This window comes from Scyliorhinus torazame, chromosome 9 (assembly GCF_047496885.1).
Source record: "Scyliorhinus torazame isolate Kashiwa2021f chromosome 9, sScyTor2.1, whole genome shotgun sequence".
Classification (NCBI taxonomy): domain Eukaryota; kingdom Metazoa; phylum Chordata; class Chondrichthyes; order Carcharhiniformes; family Scyliorhinidae; genus Scyliorhinus; species Scyliorhinus torazame.
Window position 1 is genome coordinate 68,269,489 of NC_092715.1, and position 15,798 is coordinate 68,285,286.

Consider the following 15,798-nt stretch of genomic DNA (forward strand, 5'->3'; position numbering starts at 1 on the left):
AACACGTCATCGATGAAGATGAACATCTTGCCAAGGTCATCCCCACACCCCCACTACTCGCCTTCAAACAACCGCGCAACCTCAAACAAACCATTGTTTGCAGCAAACTACCCAGCCTTCAGAACAACGACCATGACACCACACAACCCTACCATGGCAATCTCTGCAAGACGTGCCAGATCATCGACATGGGTGCCATCATTACACGTGAGAACACCACCCACCAGGTACGCGGTACATACTCGTGCAACTCGGCCAACGTTGTCTACCTCATACGCTGCAGGAAAGGATGTACCGAAGTGTGGTACATTGGCGAGACCATGCAGAAGCTGCGACAACGGATGAACGGACATCGCACGACGATCAGCAGGCAGGAATATTCCCTTCCAGTCAGGGAACACTTCAGCAGTCAAGGGCATTCAGCCTCTGATCTCCGGGTAAACGTTCTCCAAGGCGGCCTTCAGGACGCACGACAATGCAGAATCGCCGAGCTGAAACTTATAGCAAAGTTCCGCACACATGAGTACGGCCTCAACCGGGATCTTGGATTCATGTTGCATTACATTCACCCCCCACCATCTGGCCTGGGCTTGCAAAATACCACCAACTGTCCTGGCTTGAGACAATTCTCACCTCTTTAACCTGGGGTTACCCGTATCTCTGGATCTGTAAAGACTTAATTACCTGCAAATGCTCGCATTCAAAGCATTGTCTTGCATCTTTGACTTTGTCTATATATAAGTTTCTGGAACATACCTCTTCATTCACCTGAGGAAGGAGCAGTGCTCCGAAAGCTAGTGATTTGAAACAAACATGTTGGACTTTAACCTGGTGTTGTAAGACTTCTTACTGTGTTCACAATGTAGAGTTGAGGTTGAAGGGAGTGAAGGTAAGGAGAGTGATTGCTAGTGTCTTTGGAAAAATCATTGAGCTAACTATCCTTTTTGAGTCCAGCTCTCAACCGGGAACACAGGATTGGTGAATGTGCGCTGATGCAGCTATCCATGGGTACTTTTTATCCCGTCAGAAGTCATTTTCGGGTTTGATCTAGAGACGCCCACTGTTTTTCATATACAGTAATGATTTGGACAAGAGTGTAGTAAGGAGATTCACCAAATGTAAACCAAAGTAGGAGACAGGATAGATGAATTGAACTAAATTCAGAGAGATGACAATCTGTGACCCTTGCAACCCATTGGACCAAGTCTTGGCTATTTTTCAAGAAGCCTCACATCCCCAACCTCCTGCCACCGACAAACTCCAGTCCCATTGTGGGACCTGACTGCCGTCCAGAAAATCTAGATGGTTCGTGAAGAGTGCACCCAATTGGCACTTTAATTTATCTGATTGGTGACCTGCAGCTGACCCCAGAAACCCATCTTCCTGAAAATAGGCTGGAAGTGGGAATGGGTCAGCAGGTGAACACACTGGTTGGCAGCGAAAAATTGCTAAAATTACCACTTCCAATTTCACCTTCACCACCTCATTACAATTCCGGCTAGAGTGCCTAAGTGAATGCATTGACATTAAAATGCCTTAATAATGTTTTGGTTGGGGCAATTTTAACCTAACCCCTCAGTTGGAAAACCCATGGGAGGAGTTGGAACTCTGCCCAATATTACTCGTTGACTTCAGTGGAGAGTAAAATAGGCTGGAGTCTAAAACCAACATTTCACCCAATCCCATCAGTTTCCCGCCTGGTGAAATAGGTTAAAATTGCCCCATTGGGGAGGATGTAAGATTAACATTTTATCTGATTCCATGGGTTTCCCACACAGGGAATTAAGTTAAAATTGTCCCCATCATGTTTGTCAGCAACCAAAGTAAGACGTTTAATTTTTCTTAGATCATCTCCGATGAAGACAATTCTCCAGAAATAAATCTGCTCACTGGTGCCGTTATCACCCCAAGTACATTGACAAAAGCAAAGAGGATATCATCAGCTAAGGAGTTGTCAGCAACAGACTGCACAACACCAGATATGTCATCAGTATTCTCAAGACATGCAACTTCGCTGGGACCAAGTAAATTGCCCCTAGCGGAAACATTAATATCAAAGACATTATCACCAGAGGCAGAAACAGCTGTACAGCCAATATGGGGATCACTAACACAAAAAATCATGTTACCTCAGGGAGAGAACTTGGTAGCACGAGGCAATGTTGAACACAAAACAAACTCACAATCAAGAGGCAGCGAATTGCCGCTGGTAGATTTGTTGAGACCATTGAGCAGTGAATCTCTGACTAACTCACTTACATCAATGAATATGTCACCTGAGATTGGATCGACAGTTGAACCATTGGCAGAAAGAAGGAATGCATTTCCTGTGGAGTTGTTGACAGCACTGAACAATGTGCCATTAATGGTGTCAATTACACCAGCCATTGAGGCATTGCCATCAGCAAATGGCAAATCTGCAATTGATTCATCCACTCATGACACCCCAGGAGTCAAGACTGGAGCACTTACACTGCATGATAATGATACACAAGATGATGATGATCTCACACAAATATCACATTATGAACCAAGCTCTCAATCTCCAAAGAAAACTGAACACCTGGAGCAGACAAGTATTGAGGTAGAGATCCACAAGACATGTGACTGGGTCATGATTTTTTTTTGTCACCACTTAGAATTGAAACTGCATACATCAACGTTTATAATTGATTTCTGTTTGTTAACATTTATTAGAATAAAATCCCATCTCAGGTCAACATTTTGCAAAGGTGCAGACCATATCCAGTGCCATCAGAGCCCGCTATTGTTTCCAGTATGGCTGACCCTGCTCCCCATACTGAGTACTGTTATTTCTAAGAGCTCAGAATAACACTCTTTCTGGAAGCAGAATTCAGGCTCAGTTGGCGGAGGTATTAGAATTTGGGGTAGAACCTACATCCCTTCAAATTTCTGTCCCTTCTGCTAAACAGGGGCTGGTTTAGCACACTGGGCTAAATCACTAGCTTTTAAACCAGACCAAGGCAGGCCAGCAGCATGGTTCAATTCCTGTACCAGCCTCCCCGAACAGGTGCCGGAATGTGGTGACTAGGGGCTTTTCACAGTAACTTCATTGAAGCCTACTTGTGACAATAAGCGATTTTCATTTCAATTCATTTCACTACAGCAAAACAGAAAGGGGAGAAAATGATTCTTTTTCTGACTATCCCTTATGCCCCCAAATCAGCCTGGGGAGAGAATGAAGACACCGATGCTGTTCTAATTAATGAATAATCTCTATTGTCATAAGTAGGATTACATTAACACTGCAATGAAGTTACTGTGAAAAGCCCCGAGTCGCCACATTCCGGCGCCTGCTCGGGTACACAGAGGGAGAATTCAGAATGTCCAAAATATCAAACAGCACGTCTTTTGGGACATGTGGGAGGAAACCGGAGCACCCAGAGGGAACCCACACAGATACAGGGAGAACGTGCAGACTCCACACAGACAGTAACCCAAGCCGGGAATCGAACCTGGGACTGGAGCTGTGAGGCAACAGTGCTACCCACTGTGCTACCGTGTTTCCTCTGGGTTGTATGTGCAGTCCACGATACAAGAATTGAATGATAAGTGACTCCAGGCCCATTTTGGAAGTCGACTGGAATTTTTTCTGGCAGGTAGGTACCTAACTCAAGCTATAAAAACCTTGCATTTCATCTTGCAGTGAATGCTAGAAACGAGAAGATGGAGAATCGTGCAATATTGAATAAAATCAGGGATGGGATTCTCCGTCCCGCTGCACCCGTTAACGAGTGCCCCTGTGGGCAGTGGGATTCTCTATCCCGTCTCATGCTCCACGTCTCCGTGATGCTCCACCCCTCTTAGGCGGATGTCACACTGTTGTGTATTGGTGCAAGTATCTACAAGTGGGGCCTGGCCGCCGCGCCATGAGGGGCGAGCGAGAAGGCAAGAAAACTCTCAAAAAGTCTCCAAAATTGTCGAGCTTGCTGGGAAGTGGTTGCCTGGGCTTGGGGGAGGAGGGGAACAACTTGCCAAGTCCGTGGTCTATGCCAAAATCGCATTCTGTGGTCAGCCGGAGAATCCCCATTGGCGCCGTAATCGGGGGCGGCGTCCCTTTTGCGCTTCTCCGCCCCTTCCAAAACGGCGCCCTCGCAGAATACGCCGCATGCCTATGGATGGCTTTCAGGATGTTACTGAGGCCCTCCCCCGATGCTCCGCCCCCGATGGGCCATGTTCACGATGGCGTGGGCAGTGTGTTATTTTTATTCGGGAACCCAATGTGGCGGCTGTGGACTGAGTCCAGCGCCGCCACAGTCGAGGGGGATCCGATCCCCTGGTGGGGGCACTAATGGGGAGTAGTCCGGGGGTGGCGAGCCTGGCCAAAGGGGGGCACTATTTGGCAGGCCGGGTCCGCGCGCGGCCGGCGCCACGTTGCACAGTGTCCGCTGCCATGCGCATGCGCGACCACGGACCCAGCAATTCTCCAGCCGTATCTGCAGCTAGAGCCAGGGGCTCTATGCTGTGTGCCTGCTAGCCCCCCCACCAGTGGAAGAATCGGTGCAGGTTTTGCGCCGTTTTTTCGCGCTTAAAACGCCACTGTTCCCACGCTGATGTTAGCACATAGTCTCCCAAACGGAGAATCCAGCCCGGGGTGTCTCTTGATGTGTTGGGTACTCTGGATCTGTGGAGATTGCGTTTACCTTAGCAGTAACATAGACAGGCTACCAACACTTGTAATAGTACAACACTATTTTATTAAGCTAGAAATTGTTGAACATACTTTCACTGTGGGTTAACATGATGTTAGACTAAACTAAAGACCTATGCCTGTCCTAACCAGTCTATGCACTCAGCACATGGTGAAGATCTGTGTTGTAAGCTGTAGGCTCTGTCCTTCTGAGAGGCTGCATCCCGAATGAGCGGGAACTCTGATGCCCTCTGGTTTATAGTGAGTGTGCCCTAACTGGTGATTGGCTGCGGTGTTGTGTGTGTTGATTGGTCTTGCTGTGTGTCCATCAGTGTGTGTGTCTGCACCATGATATACTGGTGTATATTATGACAACCCCCCTTTTATAAAAAAAATGTATGTTTGTGGCAATAAATAATGTGTGGTGACAAATGTTCCTAACTACGTGTGGGGTGTGAAGACATATTTACAGGACTATGTACATGAGAACTAAGCTATTTACATGGGAAGGTGCCTGGTGCAGAGAAGCAGTATGCAACAAGAGTAATGAGATCAACGCTATATATAAGCCAGGGAAACGATCAAACAAAGCAACAAAACAATTCAGAGAGTCCATAAATTCGAAAAGTTCTTAAATATAGTCTCTGAGATGGACGACGAATTCTGGTTGACCGCCTCAAGGGTGGGTCGAGAGCCGCCGGTTCAGGAGCGGGCAGGACTGCGCCAAAGTCAGGGGGAGGCAGAGTGACAGGGAGCTCTGCATAGTCCGTGGCAGGGTCAGCAGGAGGGCGAGGCGACACTTGAGGATCATGTGGCGAGCGAGGAACAAGACGAAGGGCGCTTCGATTGCGGCGCAGAATAGAGCCATCCAGTAGGCGAACCAGGAACGAGCGAGGGGCCACCTGCCGAAGGACAACAGCGGTTGCAGACCAGCCACCATCCGTATGGACGCGGACGTTGTCATCTGGAGCCAAAGCAGGGAGATCAGCTGCAAGGGAGCCATGAGCCGCCTTGTGCTGTGCATGAGACAGCTGCATCCGGCAAAAGACCGGAACGTGGTCGAGGTCTGAGACATGGATGGATGGCACCGTCGTCCTCAGGGTGCGATTCATGAGTAATTGAGCTGGCGACAGGCCAGTGGACAGTATGGCAGAGCGATAGGCCAGCAAGGCAAGGTAGAAATCAGACCCAGCATCGGCCGCCTTGCATAGGAGCCGTTTGATGATATGTACTCCCTTCTCTGCTTTGCTGTTGGATTTGGGGTACAGGGGACTGGACGTCACATGGGCAAAATTGTACCGCCTGGCAAAGTTGGACCATTCTTGGCTGGCAAAGCAGGGGCCATTGTCCGACATAACCATGAGCGGGATGCCGTGTCGAGCAAAGGTTTCTTTACATGCACGAATGACTGCCGACGAGGTGATGTCGTGCAACCGTATCACCTCCGGATAATTCAAAAAGAAGTCCACGATCAGGACATAGTCTCTACCCAGCGCGTGGAACAGGTCAATGCCCACCTTGGTCCATGGTGACGTGACCAACTCATGGGGCTGCAGGGTCTCACGTGGTTGGGCCGGCTGGAAGCGCTGACAAGTGGAGCAGTTGAGCACTGTTTTGGCTATGTCCTCATTAATGCCGGGCCAGTACACTGCCTCTCAGGCTCGTCTCGGGCGGCACTTTTCCACGCCAAGGTGGCCCTCGTGTAGTTGTTCCAGCACAAGCTGGCGCATGCTATGCGGGATGACAATGCGGTCCAGTTTTAGAAGAACCCCGTCTACTACCGCCAGATCATCTCTGACATTATAGAATTGAGGGCATTGGCCCTTGAGCCATCCGTCCGTTAGGTGGCGCATGACACGCTGTAGCAAGGGGTCAGCCACCGTCTCGCGGCAAATTTGAATGAGGCGTTCATCCGAGGCAGGTAGATTGGAGGCCGCGAATGCCACATGGACGTCAACCTGGCAGACAAATCCCGCTGGGTCACATGGAGTGTTCACTGACCTGGAGAGAGCGTCAGCAATGATGAGGTCCTTGCCTGGGGTGTATACCAGCTGGAAGTCATATTGCCGGAGCTTGAGAAGAATACGCTGGAGGCGTTCAAGTCTTTCTGTATTATATTGACCAGCAGGCGATGGTCGGTCTCGACGGTGAATTGAGGAAGTCCGTAGACATAATCGTGAAATTTAACAACACCAGTCAGAAGGCCCAGGCACTCCTTTTCTATCTGCGCATAGCGCTGCTCTGTGAGGGTCATCGCATGCGACGCATATGCAACGGAGGCCTCATCACATTGAAGGAGCACTGCCCCAATGCCGGATTGACTGGTATCGGTCAAAATTTTGGTCTCCTTTGCTGGATCAAAGAAGGCTAAAACCGGGGCCGTGGTCAGTTTTGCCTTGAGTTTCCTCCATTCACGTTCGTGGGCGGGGAGCCATTGGAAGTCTGTCGTCTTCCTGACCAGGTTCCTGAGAGCCGTGGTATGAGTGGCGAGGTTAGGGATGAATTTCCCTAAAAAATTGACCATGCCCAGAAATCGGAGGACCACCTTCTTGTCCTCTGGTGTTTTCATAGCTGTGGTGGCAGCTACCCTGTCCGCGTCCGGCTGCACGCCCAATTGGGAGATGTGGTCCCCGAGGAACTTAATTTCTGTCTGACCAAAAGAGCATTTGGCCCTGTTGAGGCGGAGGCCATGCTCATGTATACGTCTGAATACGCGCTGGAGGCGACTAACATACTCCTGCGGGGTGGTGGACCAGATGATTATGTCATCAACATAGACACGAACACCTTCAATACCTTCCATCATTTGTTCCATAATCCTATGGAACACTTCTGATACAGAGATGATCTCAAATGGCATCCTGTTGTAACAATATCTTCCAAAGGGGGTGTTAAACGTGCAGAGTTTCCTGCTGGACTCATCGAGCTGGATTTGCCAGAATCCTTTTGAAGCGTCGAGTTTGGTGAAGAGCTTGGCGCGAGCCATCTCAAATGTGCGCTCTTCGCACTTGGGAATTGGATAGTGCTCTCTCATAATATTGCGATTGGGATCCTTGGGATCAATGCAAAGTCTCAATTCGCCGGAAGGCTTTTTTTACACAGACCATGGAACTGACCCAATCGGTCGGTTCCGTGACTTTGGAAATCACTCCTTGGTCCTGGAGGTCCTGCAGCTGCTGCTTGAGGCGGTCCTTAAGGGGTGCTGGGAACCTGCAAGGTGCGTGCACCACAGGCGTGGCATTCGGTTTTAATAAAATCCTGTAGGGAACATGCCCATGCCCTCGAAGACGTTGTGGTACTGGTTGATAATGGCGTCGAGCTGCGCCCTGAAGTCGGTGTCATGAAAGGCAGACGTGTCAGCAGGAGGGTGAGAGTGAACTCTCTGGACTAGGTTCAACAGCTTGCATGCCTGCGCGCCAAGCAGGGAGGCTTTCGAGGAGCCCACAATTTCAAAGGGAAGAATGGCTTTGCGTGACCTGTGCGTCACTTCAAGTTAACATGAGCCTCTGGCAGCAATGGCATTGCCATTATAATCTAATAGCTGGCAGGCTGATGGCAGGATGGCTGGTTTGACACGAAGGCTTTGGAGGTCAGACCGCACAATGAGATTGGCGGAGGCACCGGTGTCCAGGCGGAATCGTGTGGCACACCACTCATCGTTCGGATCGATGCTGTATACTGGTAGAGGCTGGATTCTTTGCTTCGGGGACACCCTGTTTTTTGTAATGATACCGACTCGAAAAGGCGCCTTCGGGTCCTCGGTGTCAATATCGGGTAGCAGGTCCGAATCGGGCTCGGTGACCGTGGGTTGAATGGCCCAGACATTCATGCGAGGCTGGCTGGAGCAACGAGAGTTGGCAGGCTGAGCTGATCTGCATATAGCAGCATAGTGGCCAAGTTTGCCACATTTCAGGCATCGTTGGGATTTGGCAGGACACTGCCGCTTTAAATGGGCGGAGCCACAGTTGCCGCACGTTGTAGCTTCAGTACGCTCGCTGCGTCACCGCGCGTGCACGGCGCGGGCGTACGTGGTGCGCGCCAGCGCAGTACGTTCGTCGACGTCGCCGTCCCCTCGTTCGGTGCACACAAGCGTGGGAGTCTGCGAAAAGCGCGCGAAATGGCCGCCCTCATCCAGGCTGAGGCCCTGGAGTTGCTCGATTGCTTGGACCCATTCTGCCTCGTGGGGACCTTGCCGCGCTGTTTCAGCCGCTTGGATGTAGGAATACCGACTAGTGGCGTGTTCATGTAGCACGCAGGTCTCGATGGCAATCGCTAGGGTGAGCTGCTTTACCTTGAGGAGATGCTGGCGTAGGGGGTCCGACTGAACACCGAAAACGATCTGGTCGCGTATCATGGAGTCGAAGGTGGACCCGTAATTACAGGACTGCGCAAGGATGCGGAGGTGGGTGAGAAAGGACTGGAAAGGTTCATCCTTACCCTGCAAACACTGTTAAAATACATAGCGCTCGAAACTTTCATTCACCTCGATGTCGCAGTGACTGTCAAACTTAAGGAGGACCGTCTTGAATTTTGATTTATCTTCAACAGCAAAGGTGAGAGAATTGAAAATGTGGATGGCATGGTCCCCGGCCGTGGATAGGAAGAGAGCGATCTTCCTGGTGTCTGAGGCAGCTTCCCGGTCTGTGGCTTCAAGGTACAGCTGGAAGCGTTGTTTGAATATCTTCCAGTTGGCCCCTAGGTTACCGGTGATGCGGAGTGGCGGTGGGCGGACGCTGTCCATTTTGCAGGATGGCTGTATGCTGGTGGAAGGCAGATCACTTGCAGGTAGGTCTAAGAAGTTCTAACATCCCTCAACTACTGGTACCATGATGTGTTGGGTACTCTGGATCTGTGGAGACTGCGTTTACCTTAGCAGTAACATAGACAGGCTACCAACACTTGTAATAGTACAACACTATTTTATTAAGCTAGGAACTGTTGAACATACTTTCACTGTGGGTTAACACGATGTTAGATTAAAATAAAGACCTATGCTTGTCCTAACCATTCTATGCACTCAGCACATGGTGAAGATCTGTGTTGTAAGCTGTAAGCTCTGTCCTTCTGAGAGGCTGCATCCCGAATGAGCAGGAAAACTGATGCCCTCTGTCTTTATAGTGAGTGTGCTCTAACTGGTGATTGGCCTTGCTGTGTGTCCATCAGTGTGTGTGTCTACACCAGGATATACTGGTGTATAATATGACATCTCTCTCATTATTGGTTTGGCCTGGTTCAGACTGCCATTGCTCAAGTCTGTGTTTTAGATGCACCCCTTGGTGCAAGTTACAGTTCCCTGGCCTTTCACTTTGCTGATTGCTCATGTGTCCTGTAAATGTTCAGAGGGCCTCTGGGTATCTGGGAGCCAATCCAGGCTGCCCCTCTGGAAAGCCTCAGACCCCAGTTGAATCATCAATGGAATGAGCATGGCCAAGTTCAATCAATGGCATACCAGGTGCTGGCACTCCTCAGTTCACTCATCAAGAGCACAGCCCCATTGCGATGCTGAGGACTTTGGCACCCTCCCTGGCACAGCCCCTATCAGGGCAGAGGCCTCACCAGTGACACTATCAGCTAGCCCATCCTTAGGATCATGGTCGCCATGATGGCACAGTGGTGAGCACTTTTGCCTCACAGAACCAGGGTCCCGGGTTCAATTCTGGCCTTGGGGGCCCATGTGGAATTTGCTGGTGCTCCCCGTGTCTGTGTGGGTTTCCTCCAGGATTGGCCATGCTAAAATGCGCCTTAACATCCAAAGATGAGCAGGTTAGGTGGGATTACAGGGTTACGGAGATAGGGTGGGGGAATCGGCCTTGGTAGGGAACTCTTTCAGAGGGTCGGTGCAGGCCTGATGGGCCGAATGGTCCCGTTTCTGCACTGAAGGGATCCTATAGTCTCCAAGCACTGCCTGTGCACTGCGCCCTTGCTCCCAATCACCCTGCCCGGTTAGGTGTCAGGTTGCCACAACTTATGTGTCACACCCAGGACCCACATCATACTGGACGTAAGCTCCCAGCAGACACACACGTCCCTGACTCGCTCCCATCTGTAGAACCTGCCCACACACAAACCTCTAAGCATGGAGGCGATTGGCGGCGCACGGTGACCTTCTCCACCCCACAATCAGTTGTCTCCCTGATGGCAGGATAACACACGATCCCTGGTGAGGTAATCCGCAGTAGACCCCACTGGGGAAACAGGACAGGGACCACAGAGCCTATCACTGTCAGGGATTGCGGCAGTCATCAGTGTTCCTGTTGAAAGGGACGGGTGCTGAGGATGGAAGATCCCCACATCACAGGCCCGGTGTACTCACTGATGGGGACAGGGGTGCAGCGCCGACGAGAACATATCGAGGAGGCCGGGTTGGGGGCAGGGGGGAAACGTGTTGGGTGTGGCACAGCAGTACAACTCAGGGACGCAGCGTGACTATGTAACCTGGTGGCTTTGGATGGGCAAGGGAATACTCATCTTGCTAATATGTCTTTTCTTTGTCCCCCCCTACAGAGAAGAATGTCAGAGTACAGCCAGCCAGCATGGAGGCTGGAGGAGCAGGGCAAGCTCAGGGAGGACCCTGTACAAGAGGAGCTTGCCCCAGAAGAGCAGGCGCCAGCCGATGAGACTCAAGTACCGGCCGGACAACAGGACGAGGAGGAGCTGCAAAGGAGGTGCTGCATCAGAGCACGTATATACCTTCAGTGCCTGTCCTTCGAGGAGCTGCCACACTGCCTGTGCTGCCGAGGACTTTGGCTAATCAGTGAGACAATGTGCCACTTGTGCCAGGTGGTGGCACAACTGGCACCACAGGAGTTTGGAAGAGGATACCCGTTCCAGGTTCCACTCCCTGAATGTGCAATTGGTGTGTGACCACAAGTTGCACATCATGCATGTCTGTGCTCGATACCCAGTCAACATGCACAACGCATACTCTGAGATTCCTGGCACCTGTGAGGCGAGGGGTTGGCTCTTGGACGACAAGGGTTACCTGCTAAGGTCATGGCTAATGACCCATGCAGCAAGCAGGAGCATCATTGAACGGTGTATCAGCATCCTCAAGGTGCCCTTCCGATGCCTGGACTGCTCTGATGGAGTTCTTTGCTATAGCCGCAGGAGGGTCTCATGCATCGTGCTGGCCTGCTGCGTCCTACACAACATTGCTCAGCAGAGGGGTGACATGCTGGAGAAGGAGGAAGAACAGCAAGCCACCTATGACGAGGAGAATGAGGATGGTTCCAGGAAGAACCAGGCGTGGAGCCTGAGCTGGCCGGGCAGGCTGCCAATGTGTGCTACAGGGCCACCGCACACAGGGCAACCTCATCACCTCCTGATTTGCCAACTGAGGCCTGGCCACCAGCAGCTTTGCCGCCCTGTCCCACTCTTCCATCCCCCCCCCGCCCCGCCCTCAACTTCCCCCACTATTCGAAATGCAACCCACTTCCCCATAACTGCCCACCAATTCTTTGTCCATCATTCCCAATACAACAACTCCTCCTCCGAGTGTCCTACCAGCATCACCACAGGGTGTTGGCCTTTGGTAGTCAGTATCAGCAGGTCTTGTGCAAGGGACAGATGATGATGACAATTTGCTGTGAGATGAGATCTGATGCTCCTCATCATTTGACAAAGTCTGACTCATGCATTTAGCATCACATTCCACTGTCTGCCAAGGTGACCCCTGCATGTGTGATGGCCAATCCATCTCACTTGCCCATACATCCTTGGAGGCAGGGGTGTTGTGGGATTGGGTACATGGTAAACAGTTAGGGCTCGTTCACTGAGTAAGCTGTCGTATGAGGCGGGCCCACACTTCTGGCCTTGTGCCCTGCACTTTGCTCTTCGGGTGATACCAAATGGGATGTTCATGAGTCACAAGAGCCGAAGGGCCAGGAATCCCCCCCCCCCCCCACCCCCTCTAAGCCCAGGCCCAGACCATCCCTTACACCCATCAGACAGAGGTTAGAGCATCATTTTCAGTTTATTGGGGAGGGTGAAAGCTGATCTGGCAAGGTGGGATGGTTTCCCTCTGTCACTGGCGGGTGGGGTACAGGCGGTTAAAATGAACGTGTTGCCGCGATTCCTGTTTGTTTTCCAATGCCTGCCGATTTTCCTGCTAAAGGCATTTTTTAGAGAGATTGTAGGGATGATTACCTCGTTCATATGGAAAGGGAAGGTGGCCAGAATTGGAAAGGTGCTACTACAGAGAGGAAGGCAGGCAGAGGGTTTGGGTCTTCCGAACCTGATGTATTATTACTGGGCGGCGAATGTGGAGAAGGTACGGAGATGGGTCAGAGGGGTTGACTCCCAATGGGTCAGAATGGAGGAGAGTTTGAGTAGGGGGTCGGGATTGAAGGCGCGAGCAACAGCGCTGCTCCCGACGGCCAAGGGGAGATACTCAGGGAGTCCGGTAGTAATGGCTTCGTTGAGAATTTGGAGGCAGTTACGCCAGCACTTTGGGTTGGGGGCAGGGTCAAGGGAAATGTCGATTCGGGGGAATCATAGATTTGAGCCAGGGAAGTTCCTAATCCACTGCACTCTGGGCTAGTGAATTCCACAGATTCACTTTAGTTGGGTGAAATTGAATATCTCCTTAAATAACTGCCACTGCTCATCAGTCTTTTAGTCTTCCTGCCCAGTCCACTAGGGCCAGATCTGTTCTCATGCCTACGTAATTCCCTTTGTTTAATTCCAGAACGCTAGTGTGGGACTCCAGTTTCTCACCCTCAAGCTAAAATTCTCTCATGGTATGATCACTTTTCCCAATGAGATCATGAATTAATCCTTCCTCATGACACAATACCAAATCCAGAATAGCCTGTTCCCTGATTGGTTCCAAAACCTATTGCTCCAAGAAAAATCTCTAATACATTCAATGTACTTTCCCTCGAGGCTACCCTTGCCAATTTATTAATCCAACCCATAAGCGTATTAAAATCACCCATGATTATTGTTGTACCTTTCTTACAAGCCCCCCCCCCCCCTCCCCCAGTATTTCATGGTGTATACAGCGTCCCATTGTGGAACTACTTTTTGAAGAACTATGGATTACTCCCACCAGGGACTTCTTTCCTTTGCTATTTCTTATTTCTACCCAGACTGACTCCACATCTTGACCTCCAGTGCCTATATAATCATTTCTCACTGCAGCACCGATTCCTTCCTTGACTTGCAAAGCTACATCACCTCATTTTACTTTCTGTATATCCTTCTGAAATACTGAGTACCCTTGGATATTTAATTCCCAGACCTGGTCTCCTTGTAACCATGTCTCAGTAATCACCACCAAATCATACCACTTTGTCTCTATTTGCGCTGTTAACTCATTAATTTTGTACCAAATGCTTTATGCATTAACAAATTTCCCTAGTCTTGTATGATTTCATATGACGTTCACACGTTCTGCACTGTTCTTTCATTTCTGATAACAATCTGCATCATCACTAACCTTCACTCCTACCTTCTACCGTTCTAATTTTCCATGCAACTGAACACTCTCCCCCACTATTAAGCTAAAGCCCTTTCTACGGCCCAAGTTATACGATTTGGCAGGTCTCTGGTCCCACCATGATTCAGGTGGAGCCCGTCCCATCGGAATAGCTCTCTCCACTCCCAGTCCTCTTGCCAATGTCCCATGAATTCAAATCCATTTCTCCAACGACAATTTTGAGCCAAGCATTTACCTCTTTAAATCTTAATGACCCTGTGCCAATTAGCTCATGGCACAGGTAGTAATCCAGAGATTATTATCTTTTTGGTTCTACTTTTTAATTTAACCCCTAGCTGCTCATAATCCCTCAGCAGAACCTCTGTCCTTGTTCTACGTATGTCATTGGTACCTCAGTGGACCAGGACAACTGGATCTTTACCCTCCCACTCCAAGTTCCTCAGCAGCCCAGATAAAATATCCTGAACCCTGGCACCAGGTAGCCAACACAACCTTCGGTATTCCTGATTGTGGTTACAGGCAACAGTGTCTATGCTCCTAATTATACTATCCCTGATTATGACTACATTTCTCTTCTCTCCCCCCACCTGAATGGCTCCCTGTGCCACAGTCAGTTTGCTCGTCCTCCCTACAATCCGTTCTCGCCCACACAGGGAGAAAGAATCTTGAACCTGTTGAATAAAGATAAGGGCTGAGGCTCCTGCAACCCTATCACCTGGATCCCTCCTCTATCTGCCTCACTCAGTCACACCCTCCTCTCCTTGACCACTGGCTGTATTCAAGGTAATTAATCGAAGGGGTGTGACTGCCTCCTGAAACACAGCATTTAGGTTACCCACCTCCCTCTCTCTGATGTGTCCGAAGCTCAGACCCCAGCTCATCAAGCCTAAGCCAATGTTCCTCGCGCAACCAAGACTTGCTACAGAGGCGGTGGCACTGGTATTGTCACAGGACTAGCAATCCAGAGACCTAGAGTACTCTAGGGTCCCAGGTTCAAATCTCACCACTGCAGAGGGTGAAATTTGAATTCAATAAAAATTAGGAATTAGATGTCTAATGATGACCATGAAACCATTGTCGGTTATCGTAAAAACCTATCTGGTTCACTAACGTCCTTCAGGGAAGGAAATCTGACTTCCTTACCTGGTCTGGCCTGTATGTGACTCCAGACCACAGCAATATGGTTGACTCTTAACTGCCCCTCAGGGGCAATTAGGGATAGGCAATAAATGCTGGCCCAGCCGGTGACATCCACGTCCCATGAACGAATGAAAAAAAATGATGTGGTCACTAGGAAACACAATGGGGCCCACCAGCTCCCATATCATGCAGTTACAACAAACCACCTGGCCTTGCATCTCTATTTTATTTAATTAGTTTTTAATTTGGTCTTCTTAAATTTCCAACTGGTTTTTCGTTTTTTTAATCTGTAGAATATTTCTCTTTTTTGCCTTTAATCTGAAAACAATTTAGAATAGGTAATTCAAATTAACAGTTACTTACCAACCAATGAACTCACCGCTTTCCTGTGGCATCACTCCTGGGTTGATATTCAAATTCAGCCCACTGCCCGAGTTGAGGTGTTCCCCGCAGGCCTGGCTGTCTCCACTCCCGGAAGGGAAGTGAAGGCCCCAAGCCTTGCGCTGTTTTTACCCTCTGCTTGAGTTGAGGTGTCCCCTGCAAGTCAGCCTGTCTCCGCTCCTGGAAA

At 50.0% G+C, this 15,798-nt stretch overlaps 1 protein-coding gene across 1 annotated transcript in view; it reads left to right on the forward strand.

The window, feature by feature from the left end:
* The window catches only part of LOC140430110 (uncharacterized), a 47,520-nt gene extending 34,096 nt beyond the window's left edge, over positions 1-13,424 (forward strand). The window contains exons 5-7 of the mRNA XM_072517626.1: positions 1,847-2,584; positions 11,156-11,275; positions 13,338-13,424. Of these exons, the coding sequence (XP_072373727.1) occupies positions 1,847-2,584; positions 11,156-11,275; positions 13,338-13,424 (945 nt within the window). The remainder of the gene's footprint in view (positions 1-1,846; positions 2,585-11,155; positions 11,276-13,337) is intronic.
* Positions 13,425-15,798: the final 2,374 nt, after the last annotated feature.